Source organism: Vipera berus (genome assembly GCF_964194415.1).
Source record: "Vipera berus genome assembly, chromosome: 13".
In the NCBI taxonomy this organism is placed as follows: Eukaryota; Metazoa; Chordata; class Lepidosauria; order Squamata; family Viperidae; genus Vipera; species Vipera berus.
The window spans coordinates 3438780-3456410 of record NC_138216.1 but is presented as its reverse complement, the minus strand read 5'-3'; the positions used below and the strand labels follow the sequence as shown (position 1 = coordinate 3456410).

The 17631-nt window shown below is 51.1% G+C and overlaps 2 protein-coding genes across 2 annotated transcripts in view; both read left to right on the top strand.

The window, feature by feature from the left end:
• Nucleotides 1-895: 895 nt before the first annotated feature.
• Nucleotides 896-6947, top strand: ACTB (actin beta). Its single transcript, XM_081338215.1, has 6 exons — nucleotides 896-1046; nucleotides 2966-3094; nucleotides 4072-4311; nucleotides 4881-5319; nucleotides 5434-5615; nucleotides 5951-6947. The coding sequence occupies exons 2-6, from the start codon at nucleotides 2972-2974 to the stop codon at nucleotides 6092-6094; spliced, it is 1128 nt and encodes a 375-aa protein (XP_081194341.1). The 5' UTR covers nucleotides 896-1046; nucleotides 2966-2971; the 3' UTR covers nucleotides 6095-6947.
• Nucleotides 6948-8500: 1553 nt separating this feature from the next.
• Nucleotides 8501-17631, top strand: part of FBXL18 (F-box and leucine rich repeat protein 18) — an 18095-nt gene continuing 8964 nt past the window's right edge. The window contains exons 1-4 of the mRNA XM_081338587.1: nucleotides 8501-8580; nucleotides 10315-10515; nucleotides 12012-13561; nucleotides 14924-15142. Coding sequence (XP_081194713.1) covers nucleotides 8560-8580; nucleotides 10315-10515; nucleotides 12012-13561; nucleotides 14924-15142 — 1991 coding nt within the window. The 5' untranslated portion in view covers nucleotides 8501-8559. The remainder of the gene's footprint in view (nucleotides 8581-10314; nucleotides 10516-12011; nucleotides 13562-14923; nucleotides 15143-17631) is intronic.

Below are 17631 nucleotides of genomic sequence, written 5' to 3'. Positions count from 1 at the left end.
GCCCCCTTTTGCATCTGTCCTGGTGTAATCCCAGTTTCCCAGGCCCGCTCTGAGGGGCTTCCTCGGAAGTAAATCTCAGCCACAGCTTGGCATCACACCTCCCCCAGTCCCTTTATTCCCAGCAATTGGGGAGGTGGGGTGTGTGTGTGTGTGTGGGGGGGAAACCCTTCCTTCTTTCAACCCTCACCAGCTAATCTGCCACAATCCCAGGTGAGGAGGGGGGGGTCCCTGCTGCTCTCCGGGTTGTTTCCTCCCAGCCCTTTTATTACCCAAACTAGGAAAGCGCCAGGGTGCTAATCTGATGGTGTTACCTAGTTTGGGTCTGCAAGGAAACAAGCCAGCTCAGAGAGCACCCGGGGGAGGGGGGGGCCTCCCCTCAAGTTTCATCCCTGAGCTTCCAAAGCTTCTCCTTGATCGGATCCCAGGTGACCCCACTGCAAGATAAGATCCTGGGCGACCTGGAGAAACCGGTAAATCAATAAGAAAGGGAGCGAAACAGGTCCATTGCCCTTTGGGTCCCTTGCAGGAGGGAAGATGCTTGGGAAGCATCTTTGGGGCCTCTCATCACCCGGGTACCAAAATCAGGGGAGGAGCAGCTTGGGGGACCCACAGCATCCCCTCTGCAAAGTGGTCCTTCCCTTCCATCCCTCCATCATCTGTCTTCTTCTTCTTCCTCTCTCTCTCTCTCTCTCTTCCTCTCCCCTCCCTCCCTCTCAAAGGCGAGAAGGAGGAAGGAATGGAGGGGAAAAAGAACTGCAGCGAGACGGCGGCGAGCGAGCGAGCGAGAGGCGCAGCCAATCCGGACGGGCCATTCCGAAGTTTGCCTTTTATGGCGAGAGCCGCGGTGCCCGGCCAGTATAAAACCCGACGCGCGGCGGCCCGGCGCGCAGTCGTCAAGCGCTCTTTCGGTCCTTTTTTTGTTCGCGCGCCGGTGAATCGCTCAGCCGCCTCGCTTGCGCCTTTCTCCCTTCCCCCCGCCCGAAGGGTCTCCACAGGCAGCCAAGCCCCCCACGAGCGTTTTCCAAGCAGCCGCCTTCCCCAGAAAGGTAAGCCGGGCCGAGGAGGAGGAGGAGGAGGAGGAGATGGAGAGAGGAAGGCGCACCTGCCTGGCTTGGGTTGCAACGTGGCGGGGGATGCGTGCAATGCTGGGGAAGGGTCTTCGGGGGTGGGGGTGGGGAGGACACTGGGCTGCTGGGGGGGGGGCTCGGTTGCGCCTTTGCAAGGGTTGTGTGTGTGTGTGTTCGACGTCGCGCTCCAGGGGGCTTCCCGGAGGCCGCGCAAGGATTTGGAGAGCCCCCCGATGGGCTTTGGGGTGCGCCCCTGCCCTGCTGGGGCGGGGCGCCTGCCAGGCGTGCATATAGGAGGGGGGCTCCGGCTGGTACTGGGGGGGCAGAGGGGTCCGGGCAGGGGGGGAAAGGTGCAAAGGTGGGGGTTGCAGGGACCCCCCCCTTAAACGCTTTGGTGGTCTGGGGGGGGCGCCGGCCGGCCGGCCCGGAACGGGACCCCCCCTGGGGCTTGCAAGCGGCCGGTTGGAAGGGAGGAGAGTCAGCCAGGCACTGAGTTCGAATTGAAAGGAAGGCGCAGGGCGAGGCGGCTTTGCTCGCTCCCGGTTTAGCTGGGCCCCGCTGCTTAACGGCTTTTAAGGAGGGGGGGGGAGACGGGAGGGGGGGTGCCTTGGGAGTCACAGGCGGGAGGTCTCCCCCGTCCCCGACAGGGCTGAAGGGGTTTTGTGGGGTGGGGGGGCAAAGTCGGCTTTCCTATTGTAAGGAAGAGCACGTGGGTGGAGAAGGGCGAGGAGGAGGAAGTGGGGGGGGGCGGTAATCGATCACAGTCCTCACTTGAGTCTTGAAGAGGATCTCTTTGTTTCGTGGGTCTCTTGGCTGAGCCGGGGGTGGGGTGGGGGGAGCTTTGAACTCCCTTAAGGGATTTTATGCCCTCCCACCCCACCCTCAGGAAATGCTGCAGAATTTCCCTCTGGGGCGCCTCTCCTCCCTCTCTCTCTCTCGCGTTCCAGCCCTCCCAGTGGCATGCTCGGAAGGTGTCAAACTAAGCAAGCGGCTAGTCCTCATTCAAGGGAGGAGGAAGGGTGGTAAAGCCCCCTCGTGTTGGAGGGGAGATTCTCAAGTTTTGTTGTTGTTGTTGTTGTTTTCTTAAAAGAAAAGTCCTTTCAATTCGAGCATCCTCTGGCATGGGGTGTCTACCTGATTCTCCTTCTCTCTCTCTCTCTCTCTTTCCCACCCACCCATTCCCCCCCCCCCGCGCCCACTTGGGGCCTGGAATTGTTTTCTCTCGGGGATCATCCCGGACCTTGCAAACGGAATGCACCAGCCCCGTTGATCCGGAGCTAATCCAGATCGCGCCCCTCCCCCTCTTTTTTGGGGTGGGGGGGAGAGAGAGAGAAAAGATGGGGGGGGGTTCTTCCAGTGGGACAGACAAAACTCGTGCACTTGGGCGTGCCTCGCCTGGCTAGCTTTTTGCAAGCCAGCCACCCAGCGGGGGGGGGGGGGTAGCTCAAGCCTTAGGGAGGAGCCCCCCCACCTCCTTCCCCACCCAAAGCTGGTGAGCATGCAGTCTAGGGCGAGGGGGGGTTTTCCTCCTGTTTAGCGGGTCTTGCCTGGACGGATTAGGGGAGTGGGTGTGTGTGGGGGGGTGAGTAGCTGGCCTTTGGGCGTGGCCCCCTCCTTGCCGGGCGGGGAGGGGGGGGCAGCTGGTGGGCAGGCAGGGCGTGGCCAAGCGCCGCGGCTGCATCTTCACCATTGCCTTTTATGGTAATAGTGGGAGCCGGCAGGCAGCGCCGTTCAGCTTCCGAAGGGTTTGCCTGTGTGAGAGAGCGCGCTGGGCGCGCCACCTAGTGGTCGCTGGAGGCATAAAGGGAAGAGAAGCAGGCAAAGGAGGAAGTGGGTGGGGCTGGCTTTGCTGTTGCTCAGCTGTGTTCCTTCAATGGTCTTCCTTCCCCAATTCCCAGATCGCCATGGATGATGATATTGCAGCGCTGGTGGTTGACAATGGCTCCGGCATGTGCAAAGCCGGCTTCGCCGGAGATGATGCGCCCAGAGCCGTCTTCCCCTCCATCGTGGGTCGCCCCAGGCATCAGGTACGTCTTGGGTTTGCGGCTTCTTCCCAGCCAGGGAGGGTGGAAATAAGATTGGGCAAGTTGCTAGATCTCAAGGACTCCTTTCTCTGCCTTCCTGGACAGCAGGTTCTCGCAGCCTTGCAGGTTGGGACCTAGGTTTATCCTAGTTTGGTCCCCGAGTTTATCTTCCTTGTCCACCTGCCCATTCTTAGCGTATTTCATCTTGCTTTTTTTTCTGGACCAGCTTTTGGAATCCAGGAAACAAATGGAAGGAAAACTCCAAGCAGGTTCACTTCTCCAAGCCTGTTTTGTCAGCATGTTTTTTCTTGCACAAGCCATGACTGGTATGGCATGCCACCCTCTAAACCATGGTTTGCCATTGATAACAGGCAGGCTTCAGTGCCAACTTTGAACAAACTACTTGGTGGGCTGCTATGATGCCACAAAGAGATTAGTTAGCTCTTTGCCTGAAACTGGAGAGGGAGTGGACTTCGACTCCCAGAATTCCTTCTGTCAGAATTTTAGGAGTCCAGGAATTGTTGGCAGGGGAATTCTGGGAGTTGAAGTCCATCTACCTTCAAGGCGTTGAGAAACATGGCTTAAACCTTACAAGGTTCCTTATGTCCCAAAAATGTTTGTTTCTTTTTTTTTTCCTTCCTCCAAAAGGCAACTGCACTCATGGATTTTTTTAAAAAAATGTTTTGCTTCACATCCAAGAAGCTTCTTCAGTTCTAATGATTTTCAAAGAAAAAACAAGTCCAGTTGCCTTTTGACCTGGACGGTTGAGAATCTCCATAGACGAAAGGTGCCTTAGGCATCCATCCAAATGTTAAATTAACATTTAAGTTTAAGTTAACATAATGTTAACCCAGACCATTGAAAAAGCAGCTTTTGACTTAAGTTGTGTTGGCTCGAACCGGCCATCTGCCCAGGGCTTTCATCAATGGGCTGTTGTGTGGCTATTTTATTTCAAAATCTCGATTTTTCTCTCTTCACAGGGTGTGATGGTTGGGATGGGCCAAAAAGACAGCTATGTTGGAGACGAGGCGCAGAGCAAGAGAGGTATCCTGACCTTGAAGTATCCCATTGAACATGGCATTGTCACCAACTGGGATGACATGGAGAAGATTTGGCACCACACCTTCTACAACGAACTCAGAGTGGCCCCCGAAGAACATCCTGTCTTGTTGACAGAAGCGCCCCTCAACCCCAAGGCCAACAGAGAGAAGATGACTCAGGTGTGTATTTGCATCTGGTCCCTTGCAAACCTGCCCAGCGTTTCCCCCTCTTATCCTTTTTTTATTATTTCTCTCCTGCCTACAAAAAAGGGATACTTTGCAATCTTTTCATTCTCTTTGTTCATCTTTTCTTTCTTTCTTTCTTTTATTCCACCAGCTCTGCAGGATTTTCTTTTCTGATCTGAGTCTTCTCTTGCTGGATCTGGAAAGGTTTTTATCTGCTCTTTCAAATAAAAACAAAAAAAACCCCTCGGCTTTCTCTCTTCTGTTTGTGTGTTCAGCTTGTGAGCATCACTGCTTCTTTCTCACACTCTTTGTTCCCCACCCCCCCAAAAAAATAAATACTAACTTCCGGCTTATTCTGAGCGATTTCTCTCCTGTTTTCTCAAAATTGTAAAACTGAAATTTGCCCAATAGGGAAAGGGTGTGGTTTGCCTTAACATCTGCCGTGAAGGTTTGTATCTGTCCAGCATGTGTTACAATTTCTCCACTGGCGTTTTCTGTGCATGGTGTTGATGGGGCCATCTGTTGGCCAAGAGCTTCACGGCTGTCTCTCTTCTCCCCTCTAGATCATGTTTGAGACCTTCAACACCCCAGCCATGTACGTTGCCATCCAGGCTGTGCTCTCCCTGTACGCCTCTGGCCGTACCACCGGCATCGTGATGGACTCTGGTGATGGTGTCACCCACACTGTGCCCATCTACGAAGGTTATGCCTTGCCTCACGCCATCCTCCGTCTGGACCTGGCTGGCCGCGACTTGACCGACTACCTCATGAAGATCTTGACCGAGAGAGGCTACAGTTTCACCACCACGGCCGAAAGAGAAATTGTGCGTGACATCAAGGAGAAGCTGTGCTACGTTGCCCTGGACTTTGAGCAGGAGATGGCCACCGCCGCGTCCAGTTCGTCTCTGGAGAAAAGCTACGAACTGCCCGATGGACAGGTGATCACCATCGGCAACGAGCGGTTTAGGTGCCCGGAAGCTCTCTTCCAGCCATCTTTCTTGGGTAAGTCCTGAAGGAACCACGGTCTTCAAGTAGGATCTGAACTTGGGCCGAACGGCCATCTTGAAAAGTTTCTGGTGTCCAGTTGTCTTCATGGTGGGCATCTTCTCTTGGCAGGTATGGAATCCTGTGGCATCCACGAAACCACCTTCAACTCCATCATGAAGTGTGATGTTGACATTCGCAAAGATCTGTATGCCAACACCGTCCTCTCTGGTGGCACCACCATGTACCCTGGCATTGCCGACAGGATGCAGAAGGAAATCACCGCCCTGGCACCCAGCACAATGAAAATCAAGGTAAGACTTGAGAGTTGAACGACGTGGAGATGGGGGCCAGGTTGAGTGTGGGTTCTACAAGCTTGGCTTTGTGTTGGCCACAAGCAGCAAGCTTGGGTTGACAACCACAATCGGCTCTCCTGTCCCTCTTACAGGGGAAAAGCTTGTGTGTCCCCCACTGGGTGGCTAAGCTGCTTGATAGATTATGGAGGTGTTTGGGGCAAGAATTGGGGAGCAGTGGTCTGCCTCCACCCAGTCTTGAAATAGGAACATGTGACCCATGGGATCTTGAGGACCAGTAACTTGATTCTGCCTTAGTTCTAAGTTCTGTTTGCTTTCCTCTTTTCTTCCTACAGATCATTGCCCCACCTGAGCGTAAATACTCAGTCTGGATTGGAGGGTCCATTCTGGCCTCCCTCTCCACCTTCCAGCAGATGTGGATCAGCAAGCAGGAATACGACGAATCCGGACCATCCATTGTCCATCGCAAATGCTTCTAAAGCAGGACTTAGTTACCACCATAGAATTTTTTTTCCTTTTTTTTTTGACCAAAAAAAATATCCCCCATAACTGCGCATAAGCGAAAAAGTTTTTTGAGAATTGGCATGGCTTTGTTTGTTTATTTGGCGCTTGACTCAGGATATAAAAACTGGAACAGTGAGAAAAGGTTTTGTGACTGGCGGCAGCCTTTATTAAAAAAAAATGCAAAAAAAAAAGTTTGGGAGCGAAGACCCACCCCCCTCTGACCCCCTTCCCTCCTTCCCCCCACCCAACCTCCCCACCCCTCTCCAGTTCTGCAGTGCATCTGAGGACTCCGATTGTATGTGTGTGTGTTTTTTTTTTTGAAAACGATAAAAGTCATTCCAAATATTGTATAATAACGCATTGAGAGGAAGTTAAACCGGCCTCTATGAAGGCAGCAGCCCAGCTCTTTCCAAAGAGCAGGAAACAGATTTTTTGAGGTTTATTTTTTTTTAATAGAAAGTATTAGCTTGTATGTGAATCATGATTCAAGTGTCTCTGTCTCTTGCGCCTTAAAACAAAACTTTAAAAAAAATAGCCACACTTGATTGTCATTTTTCGGTTTTTTAAAAAAAATTAAGATTATTTTGGGTCAAGTCAAAACGAAGGGTGGCTGCCAGTGTTTCTCTTCTTCCCAATGGACCGTGTGAAGGGTTTTACAGTCTCTCTCCCCCCTTCTTTATTCCCCCCCCACTTCCCAAAGGGAAGCACTATTGCACCCTTTTGATGCCAGTATGTATAAGGGGTACCAGGGCAGAGGGAGGGGAAGGCAAAACTACACACTGACTCGAGAAAAAAAACCCAGTTTCAAATAAAGATGCACAACCATAACTGCGGATTGTTTGGTTTTTATCAAGTCAACAGGTATCTTTCAACATTTGAATTGGTGGATTCCTACGGGAATAGGGCGGTATATAAATTTAATAAAAATAAATAAACTTGACACAAAGTTAGCACAAATAGACTACTTACTTGTCCTTTGAGAATCTGCTGCTTTAGGCTCTCTTTCCCCCAAGCTCCCTTTTTAGTCAACTTTTGTGGACTTTTAACTCCAGACTTCCCCTGGCCTCAAAAGGATGTATTTATCCCAAATAAATGGGGACCTAGATTAGTTCTTCACGCTTGCAACGGAGCCAAAGCCCCAATTTGGACTACCAGCAGCTAGCCGGGTTGGCTGTTGCTTTCTTTTTAAGATGGCTGGAGAATGGAATATATTATTTTGGATTTTATGCGCCTCTTATTATTTTGTTAGTGTAACTCAAGGCAGCAAACCCACCTAGTGCTGCCTTTCATTTTCTTAACAACCCTGTGAGGTGGGTTGGGCTGCAAGAGGGTGATGAATGTCTTCTCCAGACAAAATGACAGCATGTAATTTTGAAGATGGGCGGGCTTTAATTCCCCAGAATCTCTCCTTCAAAAATTGCCAGTTGAAATCCATGCATGGCTGGCAGGGAGTTAAAACAATCTTGAAATGAAAATACTTCTAAGACTGAGACCAAAACCAGCAATTCCTATGTTTTGTTATGGCTTCAGTTGCTTGCTTCTCTAAGCAATATTCCAATTATTTTCTGTATACAAAACAAATCTGTAGATAGTTTAGGCAAACTGCAGCCCAAGGGTGGTGGTGGTGGGGGGTCATTCCATCAAGTTGGCATTACAGTAGGATGTAATTTCACAGGTGATAAAAAACCATAGCTTGCATGAACCAGAGGTGGCATCCCCACAATCCATGGAGCCCAATACAACCAATATCATTTTAGCCCTTGCCAATCCGCTGCAGGATTCCCCCTGCCATAATTCTGGGAAGTCTGCATGGTGATGAAGGGGGGAATTCTAGGATGCTGGTGGAGGAATTCTGGGAGTTGAGCTCTGTGTGTGTGTGTGTGTGTGTGTGTGTGTGTGTTGGAGGGAATTCTGGGAGTTGCAGTCCGTATTGTAGTGGGGGGATTCTGGGAGTTGAAGTCCTCAAGCTCCTAACTTTGAAAAAACACAGATGTGGGAGCAGGCTGCCTTTGAAAGGGCCATTGCACAGGCTTGGAAAGCCCAAGATCAGGATTGGCAGGCAGCCTTCAGACCTTCGCGTGCAGCTTGCAGGGGAGCCCACTCCCCAAATCCAAATGCACGGATCGCGGGGTTCCCCGCCCCCCTGTCCAGGTTGCAAAAACCCGGAAAAGTTTCTCCCTCCATTCCCAAAGGCGCTGCCTGATTGGAAGGCTCCGGCTCCAGGAGGCCACGCCCATCATGGCGCTGCCGCCCGCGGCGCCTCACCCAAGATGGCGGCCTCGGAGGGAAAAAAAAGAGAGCTCAGGAGCGGAAGTGAGGTCAGGAGCGCGCCGGAAGTCTCGCGTCGCGTCGGCGTGCCGGCTGAAGGGGGGAACCGTATGAGGCGGGCGACGGAGAGAAGAGCCTCCCAGCTGGCTCGGACGAGGGTCTTCGCCCGACCATGGCCGCTTCCTCCGGAGAGGTAAGCCCGGCGCTTCGGCCTTCTCCCTCGGGCCCAGTGCTCCGCCTTTCCCGCGAGCCTCGGCGTCTCCATGGCAACCCCTGACTCGCAGGGCACGTCTGAACGCGGCAGGCCGCCTGTCGGGGTAGGCGGTGCCGCGCGGGATGTTGCAGACGCTATTTGGAGGGGCCTGGGTCGCGGGGGGGGGTTTCTCTCGTTTCCGGCAAGGGACTTTGTGGCGTTGGAGGCCCAGGTGGGCTGTGGGGGAGGGGTGTTCTAGTATTTTCTGCAGGCCGGTGGGTGCTGAGGGACCGTCTGGCCCCCTTCCGGGTGTGCTGGACCCCCTCACCCCCTTATGACCTCCCCCCAGCTGCTTGGATATTGCTTGTTAAGATGATTGCCTTTAGGGGACCATCTCTCCCATCGTCCACAGCCTGCCTGGCCAATCGGTCTTGCCATGGTCTGGCCTTCCCTTCCTCGTCCAGGTTTCTGAAGGGTTCTTAAGTTGGGCAAGGCAGGAAGGATGGAGAGTCGGGTCAGCAGGCAAGCATACAAGAGGAGTTGATGAAGGAAGGAAGGAAGGAAGGAAGGAAGGAAGGAAGGAAAAAGAGAGAGGAAGGAAGGGAAAGAAAAAAAGAAGGGAAAGAGGGAGGGAGGAAGAGAAAGAAAGAAAAGAAAGAAAGATATTAATCTTGGAAAGCCAGTTTGGTTGTAGTGGTTAAGGCTAGAAGCCAAGAGAGCGAGAGTTCTAGTCTCATTTCAGATCCAAAGCCAGATCCAAGACCATGGGCCAGCCATTCTCTCTTAGCCCTAAAAAAGAGACAATGGCAAACCCGAAATCTTGCCAAGGAAGCTGCAGGGCTAGTCCAGGCTATCATCAGGAGTCAACACAAAAAGCACACACACAAAAACGTAATACGGGGAAACCCATTACACCAGGGGTCCTCAACCCCCGGTCCGTGGACCGGTACCGGGCCGCAGCATGCCAGCAACTGGTCCAGAGAAACAAACAAAGCCCCATCCGTGGGATGCAGGCAGCACACAAAACCAGGCATCGTCCGGTCTGCGGGAAAACCTTTCTCCACGGAACCGGTCCTGGTTGCCCATAAAGTTGGGGACTTCTGCTTTACACGGAAAGCACCTCAGGAGACGAGTAACCATGGTGAACAATAACCGAAACCAGGGTAGTGTAGTGACACTCCCCATTTTGCTTCATTGCCCCTGCTATCTTTTATCTTTAATTGATTTTATTGTAATTTCATTGTTTGATTGTTTAGCCATCCTGAGTGATTGAGCCTTGGCCAGCATACAAGTTTAATAAATTATTTTTATGGCAGCCTTCAGCAGAGGTAAGATACAGGCATAATACTGGGGTTCCCATGCTTCCATTACTCCCGAGGCAGCCTTCAGCCTTTGGTGCTGAATTTTGAAACCGTTTCTTTCTATGCTGCCTTAACTGCTCCTAAAACATAGCTTTCTTTATTCTTTGAGCAGTTGTGTCATTAAATCATCCACCAAGCTGTCTTTTTAGGGCAGAGTTCTGAAGATGGATAAACATGTAAAAATGATAGTAGTAATAATAATAATAATAACTTTATTGTCACTTTGAATGTACACCGATCAGCATACCGTACATCAAAATGAAATAGTGCGACAGTTCTCCGTTGATTGAATCCTTTGATGATTCAGACCTGTTTCTTCCCCAGCTTTGCATTCCTACTGTGTCTTTTCTGAGTCCTTGTTTTCCTCTGGCAGGACGTAGCAAGTGAGGAGAAGCGGGAGGAGAATATCGGCATGAACTTGATGGAGTTTTCAGATGAAATCCTCTTACACATCTTGCGATACACTCCCGTGTCAGATCTTGTCTTGAATGTCCGACGCGTCTGTCGGAAACTCTCCGCCCTCAGCCTTGACAAAAGCCTCACTCATAGTGTGATCCTGCATAAAGACTACCAGGTGAGCAGGGGCTGTCAAAGGCAGTCCAGAATTAGGAGGAAGTTGGATGCACTGGCTGTTTAAAAATCTTTAAACAAGAAGAGAATGAGGACGTCACCCTCAAAAGCTCTTACTCTGAACTTTATTATGGCCTTAGGATGGGGGAATAATATCCTTTGCTCATTTTACTTTAAGAAGAGTATAAGAGAAAAAGTATTGCGGTTTGATTTTCTATGAATTTGTCCTAAACTCATAATTCTGCATTAATGTAACCCTTTTGTCTGTTTATACTGTCTCTTTGGTCTGGTCAGTTTGTTGGCTAAGCTATTCTTTGATCCAATTACTTGGAGACCACCATCCCATGACAGACAACCCAGATTGAAATCTTGTCCTTTGCAGGATGGCATAGCCCTTGCCCCTCCCCAGTCTAAAACCATTTTCCCAGCAAGCTTTCGCCAATCTTTACTTCCTCCAGATGTGATGGAGCTGTCCGGGTATCTTTAAAGAGGATGTGTTGTAATCCGAGCACATCCAGAGAACATTAGTTGGCCAGGGCTGGTTTCGAGAAACTAGATTGCATGTTGTTTTCCTTTTCAGGCTAAAAGGAAGCTGCTGTATCTGGTATTTGCTTGTAACATGGTTAAGGGACCAAGCTAGAAGCCAGGAGAGTGTGAGTTCTAGTACTGCCTTAGGCACGAAAGCCAGCTGGGTGAATAGGGGCCAGTCTCTCTATCTCAGCCCAACTCACCTCGCAGGGTGGTGGTTGTGAGGAAATTAGGAGGAGTTAGGAGTATGGTGTGTATTTGCTGCCTGAAGTTTATAAAAATACTAAAGTGGGACACAAATAAATAGTAAATAGAATAAACGCACCTAGCAGTGCATCTTGTTTGATTTGAAGAGATTTCCAGAGGCCTCTTAACATCAGAGATGGCCTTTGGGTGGGTGGGTGGGTGGGTGGGTGGGTGGGTGGATGGATGGATGGATAGATAGATAGATAGATAGATAGATAGATAGATAGATAGATAGATAGATAGATAGATAGATAGAAGAGAGGGAGGATAGATAGATAGATAGATAGATAGATAGATAGATAGATAGATAGATAGATAGATAGATAGATAGATAGATAGATACATAGATACATAGATACATAGATACATAGATACATAGATACATAGATAGATAACCTTTATTGTAATTTTTTTACTGTGGGCACATTGGCACCCAGTAAAAATGAAATTTAGTTCCTTGCTCTCAAAGTGTACGCACACACATAACACACATTTAAACATGCTATATACAACCTACGTATAAAAGTAGGGAAGGGAAGATTTTGGTGTTTCCACCAGAGTCAGTGGTGGTTACTGTCTCGTGCCCTTCCACGGGGTTTCTCTAGGACCCGCCCACGATCATAAAGTTCAGTCTTCCGTCCCGCTTTATCCTCAGAAACTAGGCCTGGCCTAGCCGAGATCCTTTTGAGCTCCTAAAGTTCTCCTTGATGGCTTCCATCCATGCAGGTGGACAGGGACAAGGCGAAGCAGCTGATGAAGGAGATTGGGAAAGGGATCCAGGAGCTGGACATGACCGGCTGTTACTGGTTGCCCGGCCTGACCATCGATCAGGTGACCCGCTGCCAGAATTTGGTGAAGCTGAACCTCTGCGGCTGTCACCTCACCTCTCTTCGCCTCTCGAAGATGCTCTCCGCCTTGCAGCAGCTCCGCTCGCTGGCCATCGACGTGAATCCCGGCTTCGACGCCTCGCACTTGAGCAGCGAGTGCAAGGCCACCCTGAGCCGGGTGCTGGAGTTGAAGCAGACCCTCTACACCCCGTCCTACGGGGTGGTGCCCTGCTGCACCAGCCTGGAGAAGCTGCTGTTGTATTTTGAGATCCTCGATCGGTCCCGGGAGGGTTTAATCATCTCGGGACAGCTAATGGTCGGAGAGAGCAACGTGCCCCATTATCAGAATCTACGGGTCTTTTACGCCCGGCTGGCTCCCGGCCCGGTTAACCAGGAAGTGGTGAGGCTATACTTGGCGGTGCTGAGTGACCGGACCCCGGAAAAGCTTCACGCCTTCCTCATCTCTGCCCCGGGTGGATTTGCCCAGAGCTGCGCCGTTAAAAACCTCTTGGATTCCATGGCCAGGAACGTGACCTTAGACGCCCTGCAGCTGCCTCGGTCCTGGATGAACGGCTCCAGCCTCTTGCAGCACTTGAAGTTCAGCAACCCTTTTTATTTCAGCTTCAGCCGCTGCAGCCTCTCTGGTGGGCAGCTTGTCCAGCGGGTCCTGAACAGCGGCAAAGACCTGCGCAGTTTGGTCAGCTTGAACCTCAGCGGCTGCGTCCACTGCCTGTCGCCCGATTCCCTCTTGCGCAAAGTGGAAGACGACATTGATAGTGGTATCGTGGAGGCCCTGGTCGACGCCTGCTGTAACTTGAGGCACCTCAACCTCTCCGCCGCCCACCATCACAGCCCGGAGGGCCTGGGGAAGCACCTTTGCCAGGTCCTGGCACGGCTTAAAAGCCTCCTCTCGCTGGCGCTGCCTGTTTGCGCCGTGGCCGACAGCACCGCGGCGACGGCCGACAGGCCTTCGGTGCAGCCGGTGGCCCCCTCGGTCTCTCAAGGGTTTGGGAAAAAGGTCCGGATTGGGGTGCAGACCTATCCCAGGAACTGCTCGGAGCAGAGCAGTCCCAGACCGCAATCCTCCGTCTTTTGGACTCTCCTGGAGAATCTTCCCTTTCTGGAAAAGCTGGAGCTGATCGGCTCCAGTTTTTCCTCGGCCATGCCGCGGAACGAGCCAGCCATTCGGAACTCGCTGCCCCCCTGCAGCCGGGCCCAGCACGTCGGGGACGCTGAGGTGGCTGCCATCGGCCAGCTGTCCTACCTGCAGAGCCTCACCTTGGCTCAGCTGCCCAACATTCTCACGGGCTCTGGGCTGGTCAGCATCGGGGTGCAGTGCCAGCGCCTGCGGGCCCTCTCCTTGGCCAACCTGGGCCTGATGGGGAAAGTGATGTACGTGACGGCCCTCCTGGACATGCTGAAGCACTGCAGGTGTTTGCAGGATCTCAGGTGAGAGAACCGAGCCGCTTCCTTCCCCCCCCCCCCTTGTGCTTTCCCTGTTTTAGCACCCAGGGATCCTTCGGGGTCATTGTCCCGAAGGAGGCGAAAACATATAAGAAAGGTTGCGGGATTTGGGATTAGAGAAAAGAAGGGCCAGGGGAGACACGATAGCAGTATTCCAGTACTTGAGGGGCTGCCAGAAAGAAGAGGAAGGGGTCCAACTTATTCTCCAAAGCACCAGAAGAGGAGAAACACGGGATGGAAACTAACCAAGGAGAGAAGCAACCTGGAACGAAGGACAAACTTCCTAACAGCGAGAAGGATTAATTAGCGGAACGGCTCGCCTCCAGAAATTGTGGGTGCTCCATCCCTGGAGGTTTTTAAGAGGAGACTGGACAGGAACCTATCTGAAATGGGATAGGGTCTCCTGCTTGAGCAGAGGGTTGGGCTAGAAGACCTCCAAGGTCCCTCCCAGCTCTGTTATTCTGTTTCCTAGTTCTATATAATAGGTGCTTTTCAAAAGGCACTTGGGGCTTTCTTGCCACGTTTCACTTATCCACGAAGCTTCTTCCGTCGTCGTTCTTCTTCAGAAGAAGCTTCTCAGATGAAAAGTGAAACGTTTTCAGGGGGGGGAGAGGGGGAGGGGAAAAAAAAGCAAGGAAGTTGCCTTCTAAAAATCACCTGTGGGATAACCACGACCTGGATGGCTGAGAATCTCCCTAGTCTTCTGTGTCATTCCATGGGAGAGGGGTTTTTTCACTCACCTTGGAAGTCTTCCACCAGGTGAGGTGAGGTAGGCGTGGTGCAGGATATGCAGATAGCCCCCCCCCTTAAGAGCTATCCTTGTCGAGGCTATTCAGAGGGCTCTCTTCCCATGCAGTAGGGGGCGTTGTATTTGATGGAGCCATCTGGGAATCTCAGCTCTTTTCTCTCTTGTCTTCCACCTCTACCGATGTTTACCTGGCTGTCAAAGGAATCCTTAGAAAAGGGGGATTTTAATCAGGAATAGAGCAACAGCGCCGTCTGGTGGATTGAGCGGCAAATTGCAAGCTGGGATTTTTTTTCCAGCCCTGCTGTGATGATGATGATGATGATGATGATAATAATTAATAATAATAATAATAATAATAATAATAATAATAATAATAATAATAATAATAATAATAATAATGCCTAATAATTCTGGGAGTCGAAGTCTATGAGGCATAAAAGAGCCAAGCTTGCTTACCCCTGCTATAGGCTTTCCTGTCTGAGCAGGTGGTTGGACTAGATGACCTCCAAGGTCCCTTCCGTCATTGTTTTTGTTGTTATCATCATCATCATCATTATCTGGTCAAACCCCGTCCAACCGACCCTTCTTTTTCCTCCAAGGCTGGAGCAGCCCTACTTCCACGCCAACGCCCAGTTCTTCCACGCCCTGAGCTGCTGCTCCTCCCTGCAGCGTCTTTGCATCATCTCCCGGAGTGGGACGCTGCAGTCCGATGCCGTGATGTCGTTCATGACCGCCTGCCCCGAGGTGATCATGTGCCACATGTTTACGGGGGAGTCGCTCACCCTTTGCAAAAGCCTGCAGCAGAGCCTAATACGCAGGTGAGGAGTGCGGGTGGGGCATCGCATCCGATTCTCCTTTTGTGTGTTCCCGTTGGGCCATCAATCTGGGCAGTGTATTTCTGATGATGATGATCCAGCTTCTTTCTGAGTAGATTTTTCTTCGTTGCCTTAACTTGTCAACGGGTGTCCAACCTTGGCAACTTTGAGACTTTGTGGACTTGAATTCCTGGAATTCTGGGGAATTCTGGGAGTTGAAGTCCGCAGAGTCTTAAAGTTGGCAAGGTTGGACCATTGGACCACCCCTGTCTTAGCTGAATTCATCTAAAGAGAGCTTCCCCCCCCCGCTCACAACCCCCCCTCCCCCCAATCCAGAAGTTATGTCTCTGTTATTCCTTTCTTCACCTGTCCACTGATCTAAACTTGGATCTCCTTTTGGTGTTGTGTTGTGTTCCCTGTCACCACCAGGCCTGCAGCTGTTCCAATTCCTTACAAAATGATAACATCAGTGCAAGCTAGGACCGATATAATACATTCTTTTTGCATTTGGTTCTTTGCTGTAGTCCTTTGTGATATTAATATGGTGATATTAAAAATTAATAAGCTCTCGATCAGATCAGACTCGTGAAGGAAGGCAAATAGATGCGTCCCAGGATAATGTTGCAGGATCCAATCTGGGTCGGTCCCTGGAACCAGAGCTTTAGTCTTCTGAGCTTTCGTGCTGGAGCCCGTCCTCAGGGAACTTCTCTCTCTAGCGGAGTGTGTGTTTTGGGCTATTCCGTATGTGGCATTTATAGTGCCTATTGTATGCGGCTTTTTAGATGTTGATTGGGATGTGTTGATGGCTGGCTTTTAAGTCGTCAGCTGCTGTTTCCTTGTGCTGCCCAGCCCTCGCCTTCTAAGTACCTGATAGGCTGGTGATAAATCAGCATTCCTGTTGACTGACGAGTTGCCCGTTTCCCAGGCTTCAATTGCTTCCCCGGCTGTTTTTGTGCCTGCCCATCCAACAATCTTAGTAGCTGCAAAACTGAATGGGTGTCCTTGTTCATTGCAGTGTGAGGCTACCAATAAGTTTGGGTCTCCTCGTCTGACCGCTCGCTTGTGTCCTTGCAATCTGGTGGTTAGCTTCCTCCCCATCTGGCCTACCTAGTCCCCGGGACAATCCATGCAGAGAAGACTCAGAATAATCAATGAATCCGGAGTTGTGTTCCTGCAAGGGTGTCTATTTTCTCACTCGTAAAACCCAAGGGCTTTTTCCCTGCCACAGCTGAGCAAAGACTGGGGTCATTGATGAAGGTTTATACTTTTATCTAATCTTCGGCTTAAACATTCGTTGAGTGACGGTTCGAAGTGATAAGAGGGCCCCCCTCCCCCCCCCAAAAAAGTGACTTTTCCCCTCACACTTAAAACCATCACAGCATCCCCACCGTCAAATCAAAATTCAGGTGCTTGCAAACCAGCATGCATTTACAGCGGTTGCAGCATCCCTGGGCCTTTCCCAGCTGAGGCCCAACAAGCAGAGTTAATTGGGGAAGCTGGATCTACTATACAACCGTGAGGTTTATTTAACAACCACGGTATTAAAAAAAATAATATTTTTTTTTTATAAAATTGGGTTGTTGTGGTTAGCTGCCAAGTCGTGTCCGACCCATCGCGACCCTATGGACAACATTCCTCCGGGCCTTCCTGTCCTCTACCATCTTCTGGAGTCCATTTAAGCTCACACCTACTGCTTCAGGGACTCCATCCAGCCACCTCATTCTCTGTCGTCCCCTTCTTCTCTTGCCCTCCATCTTTCCCAGCATTAGGCTCTTCTCCAGTGAGTCCTTCCTTCTCATTAGGTGGCCAAAGGATTTGAGTTTTAGCTTCAGGATCTGGCCTTCTAAAGAGCAGTCAGGGTTGATCTTCTCTAGGACTGACCGGTTTGATCGCCTTGCAGTCCAAGGGACTCGCAGGAGTCTTCTCCAGCACCATAATTCAAAGGTCTCAATTCCACCCTGTTGTTGTTAGCTACGAAGTCGTGTCCGACCCATTGCGACCCCATGGACAACGTTCCTCCAGGCCTTCCTGTCCTCTACCATCTTCTGGAGTCCATTTAAGCTCACACCTACTGCTTCAGTGACTCCATCCAGCCACCTCCTTCTCTGTCGTCCCCTTCTTCTCTTGCCCTCAATCTTTCCCAGCATGAGGCTCTTCTCCAGTGAGTCCTTCCTTCTCCTTAGGTGGCCAAAGTATTTGAGTTTCAGCTTCAGGATCTGGCCTTCTAAAGAGCAGTCAGGGTTGATCTCCTCTAGGACTGACCGGTTTGATCGCCTTGCAGTCCAAGGGACTCGCAGGAGTCTTCTCCAGCACCAGAGTTCAAAGGCCTCAATTCCACCCTCTTGTTAACTACGAAGTCGTGTCCGACCCATCGCGACCCCATGGACCACGTTCCTCCAGGCCTTCCTGTCCTCTACCATCTTCTGGAGTCCATTTAAGCTCAGGCCTCCTGCTTCAGTGACTCCCTCCAGCCACCTCATTCTCTGTCGTCC

Excerpts from the sequence above, each read along its gene's own strand:
- ACTB (XM_081338215.1), top strand. The coding sequence starts at position 2,972 with ATGGATGATGATATTGCAGCGCTGGTGGTTGACAATGGCTCCGGCATG. Across the intron at positions 3,095-4,071 it reads TGGGTCGCCCCAGGCATCAG|GGTGTGATGGTTGGGATGGG; the intron begins GTACGTCTTGGG and ends CTCTCTTCACAG. Across the intron at positions 4,312-4,880 it reads ACAGAGAGAAGATGACTCAG|ATCATGTTTGAGACCTTCAA; the intron begins GTGTGTATTTGC and ends TCTCCCCTCTAG.